Source organism: Galeopterus variegatus, unplaced genomic scaffold, assembly GCF_000696425.1.
Source record: "Galeopterus variegatus unplaced genomic scaffold, G_variegatus-3.0.2 Scaffold5348, whole genome shotgun sequence".
NCBI lineage: Eukaryota > Metazoa > Chordata > Mammalia > Dermoptera > Cynocephalidae > Galeopterus > Galeopterus variegatus.
The window spans coordinates 66,347-70,583 of NW_007731459.1; the positions used below are offsets into that span (position 1 = coordinate 66,347).

At 40.4% G+C, this 4,237-nt stretch overlaps 1 protein-coding gene across 1 annotated transcript in view; it reads left to right on the plus strand.

Annotated features, from left to right (window-relative positions):
• LOC103604704 (netrin receptor UNC5D-like) overlaps positions 1 to 4,237 on the plus strand; it is a gene marked incomplete at its 3' end in the record, with an annotated part of 96,938 nt that overhangs the window by 5,264 nt on the left and 87,437 nt on the right. The window contains 1 exon segment of the mRNA XM_008589280.1: positions 19 to 183. Coding sequence (XP_008587502.1) covers positions 19 to 183 — 165 coding nt within the window.

Here is a 4,237-nt window from a genome sequence, read left to right on the forward strand (position 1 = left end):
TTTTGTTTCCCTTTGAAGTGGATGGGAGCTGGGAAGTGTGGAGTGAATGGTCCGTCTGCAGTCCCGAGTGTGAGCATCTGCGCGTCCGCGAGTGCACCGCACCACCCCCGAGGAACGGGGGCAAGTTCTGCGAAGGCCTGAGCCAGGAATCCGAAAACTGCACAGATGGGCTATGCATTCTAGGTAACGTTTTCTGTTTAACATCTTCAGTGTTTGTTCATCATATCCATGTATTCATGTTCCTCAAGAAAGAGTGCCACCCGGTTAATGTGGCTAAAGAATTGAGCAGCAAGCCAACCAAATAGCCAAGAGCAAAAAGCAAAGAGGTGGAACATATAGGAAAGCAGACAAATATATTTTTAGTAGAGATTGGGTAATTTTAGATATTTTATCACTGTGAATTCTATAAATCTATATACTTATTAATCTAATTAGATAATGTTTTAAGAGAAATAGTTTAAGAAAAGGATTTTGACTTTCCTTTTTGGAGCTACCATCTTTTGAGTTTGGTAAAATTCTGATACCGATCACTGTATGTTTATATTTTTCCCATGAATTTTCTAGCACAACAAAGCATTTAATAAATCTTCAGAGGCTATGGTTCTGTGTCAAGGAACATGTATTGTGACTGTTATCTTACAACCGGTGGGGGAGGCAGACTGACACCCGAGGAGGGGGTGCTTTGTCTGGCAGAGGAGGAGATAGAATGTTCTTTTCAAAACTCCCAAGGCCTTGCTTTATTCCTGAGATCACACTACTGTCACCTCCAAGTGACTGGCTGGCTGGTATAGAAGGTAGGGGAGGAGCAAAGAGTCAAAGAGAGACGGGTTTTAATCTGGTGATAACCCTTATTTGCTTTATGACCCTGGCTGGGCAAATTGCTTATCTGTGTAACTTCTCTAACTGTAAGTACCAAATATGATACCCACTTTTGGTTATTGTCAAGACTAAAATGATAAAAGAACATACCTGAATGTTTCATGTCACAGAGTAAGCGCTCAATAAATATTAATCTCTTCTCTACTCACCCACTCAGGTGACTTACAGTGCGTTGATTTTACTTGGGTTCTTAAACCATGAGACTGAGGACATACTTATTCTCTAGAACTAGGTTGTCTTCTTGGAAAATTCCTTGGGAAATAGCCAGCAAAAAATATCATAGCTCAGAAGTTTGTGATCTTTTCAGGAATATGTGGCATTTTTATTTGGGAAGATGACAATATGGAGACAGTATTGCCACAGGACAATATCTAAGTTGTATTTATTTTTCTACCTGGATATGACTGGATACCTTGAAGGCAAGCTCGTGCTAGCTGTTGTATTCTCAAAATGAATCTGTAGGGTTCATACAATAGTTGAAATGGCTAATACATAGCCCATAGTGCCTTTATTTGCTGGTACAAGTACTAAGTGCCTGTACATGTCAGACACAATGCTGGGGGCTGTAACAAAGGACAGCCGGGCCACCAGTTTCAGTAATGAGGGGACTGTGCTCTCCAACTGATGCATACCAACCATGTGCCTTCTTCACCGTGCCTTCCCCTATCCAAACATAAGGAAACTGAATGCAAACTCAATAGCAAGACACTTAAGGAAATGTCTTTCTGAACACCCTTGAATACCACCGGATTTTCTGAAACACACCTTTGAGGTGTGACTGTTTTTTAACATTGTGGCCATGTTTTGAAATTGATCCCATTAGTACTGTGAATTTCATATGTCTTCTAAAGAATGATGACGGTGTGACTATTCGGCTACTGGTTGAATTTTAGATAATCATGGTAATAACCTTTGTCAACCACTTTGGACTTGCACTTGGGGAAAATCTGTGGCTGTCAGGTTTCAATGTTCATTGACTAAAATTTAGTGTGAGAGCTACTGATTGAGGACGGATATTGTTTAGCTCTAAATGTAAGAGAGATTTGTTATCAAATATGTGAATATTATTTATTTAACCTTGTATTGTGATATATAGTCATATATCACTTGAGTAAGAGTTGTATTTAGTACTGAAAGGAATTATTAGCACTGAGAGTGTACCGGCAAGACTTGATCCCAAGTCCAATAACTGAGGTGCTGTATTAATCAGGGTTCTCCAGAGAAACAGAACCAATAGAATACACACACACCCACACACACCCTCGGAGACAGAGACTGAGAGAGCAAGCCGGCACGTGATGGAGAGATATGTAGAGATATTTATTATAAAAAAATTGGCTCATGCGATTATGAAAGTTGGCAATTCTGAAATCTGCAGAGTCAGTGTCCCAGCTGAAGTCCAAAGGTTGGAAGGCTGCTGTAGAACCAGAACAACCTGGTGTCCCAGTCTGAAGACTGTCAGGCAGGAAGAGCCAATCTACCATTCTGAAGGCTGTCAGGGAGAAACCTTACTTGGGGGAGAATCAGCCTTTTGTTCTATTAAGGTTTTCAATTGATGGATGAGATTCAGCCTTTTCTTCTATTAATGTCTTCAACTGATTGAATGAGGCTCACCCACATCATGGAGGAAAATCTCCTTTACTCAGTCTGCAGTTTTAAATGTTAATCTCATCCAAAAACACACTTAGAAATATCTAAAATAGTGTGTGACCAAATATCTGGGCACCTGTAGCCTGGTCAAGTTGACATGTAAAATTTGCGTTCATGGATGCATATGTACTTGTGAAATTTTAAAATCTTACCTCTTTCCTTAGAGCCACTCACGGTCCTAGTTCAGGCAGTTGCTTTACACACTTAATTGGTTTACTGAACGGACCCTTTCTGTGGACATTGATCATGTGTGGTTTTAGTCATACATGAGTAATTTTGTGAATTTTTTGTTTGTATTTTTCTATAGTGAAAATAAAATAGCTAGCAAGACAGTGAGGCTTGAAAACGTTCAGCTTTGGAGGTAAAATCTCTGTTCCATTCCCCATGAGTTGAAAATGCTACGTGAGTGCTATGTGAGCCTTTTCTTTCTATTGAATCTATTCATTTCTTCCGTCCCCTTTTCCATTAAGAGTGGTTTCTCTAGCATCCTTTGCCTTCATAGTATGCATATTAGGATATCTGTCAGATGTGATCAGAGACTTGATGGCCACAATGACTAGGCTTTTTGAGGGAGAAAGGGGAAGTCTATGAATTGCAGAGGTGATTGAGATATATTTGCATATCAGTGGGAAAGGGGTTCATTTATAATAGCCGAACACCAGTATGTTATTCTGTCTTTTTAGACAGAGTGTGGTTACCAATGTCAGCAAAAATGAATAAGATTTTACTCTCTCTGCAGGACGCAATGAACAGCAATCCAGTTAAATGATGCCAACATCACTCTGTGCTTCTCGCTGGTACTCTGTCGGAGCACTCTTGGTGAAAATAGCTGTGCTCCCAGGATAGAGCTCAGTGAAGGCTGGCTTTGATTAAAATAGCATTTGGCAACAGCTTTATGGAGCAGTAGCTTTGTTGAAGGATCTAGGTCATGTTACAATTTGGGAATTTCCTTCATCACAATTTTTTTCCTTTATGCCAAACATGACCCTCGAGCAATTCCTCAATTCCCACCTTCTCTTGAAGGTTTAACTATGACATTGCTTGGCTCTTGAATGACCTACAATCCTTGGATTTTATTTAGCCTTCAACAGAGCATCTGGCTTTCCCTTGTTGTCCCCAAGGGCTGCATATCTCCTAGAGATGGAGCTGCCAGCTCTGAATGATCACTTTAATATTTGGGTTTGATTGTTGCTTGGTCAGTTGTGACTGGAGCACAGAACCTTAGTGTTATGCTATCACAGATGGCCACACCTAAATGCTCTCAACAAGAAAATAAATGCTCCAAGACTAGTGGGAATAAGATTAGGCCTTTTTTGCCAGTAGCAGTGAGTTCTAGGATCTAAATTGCAAGCATAAATTGAACATCCAATGCATTTATGCTAGAGACCTGCTTTTCCAGAGAAGAAAGATAATTACGTGGTGTGATTGTCAAGAAATAAGAACTTGTGGATCCGTGTTTTCTGTGCTTGAACACTGGAATCAGTTAGTTTTCTGACCATTACCCTTTCTCCTAATACACACACACCCACACACACCCTCGGAGACAGAGACTGAGAGAGCAAGCCGGCACGTGATGGAGAGATATGTAGAGATATTTATTATAAAAAAATTGGCTCATGCGATTATGAAAGTTGGCAATTCTGAAATCTGCAGAGTCAGTGTCCCAGCTGAAGTCCAAAGGTTGGAAGGCTGCTGTAGAACCAGAACA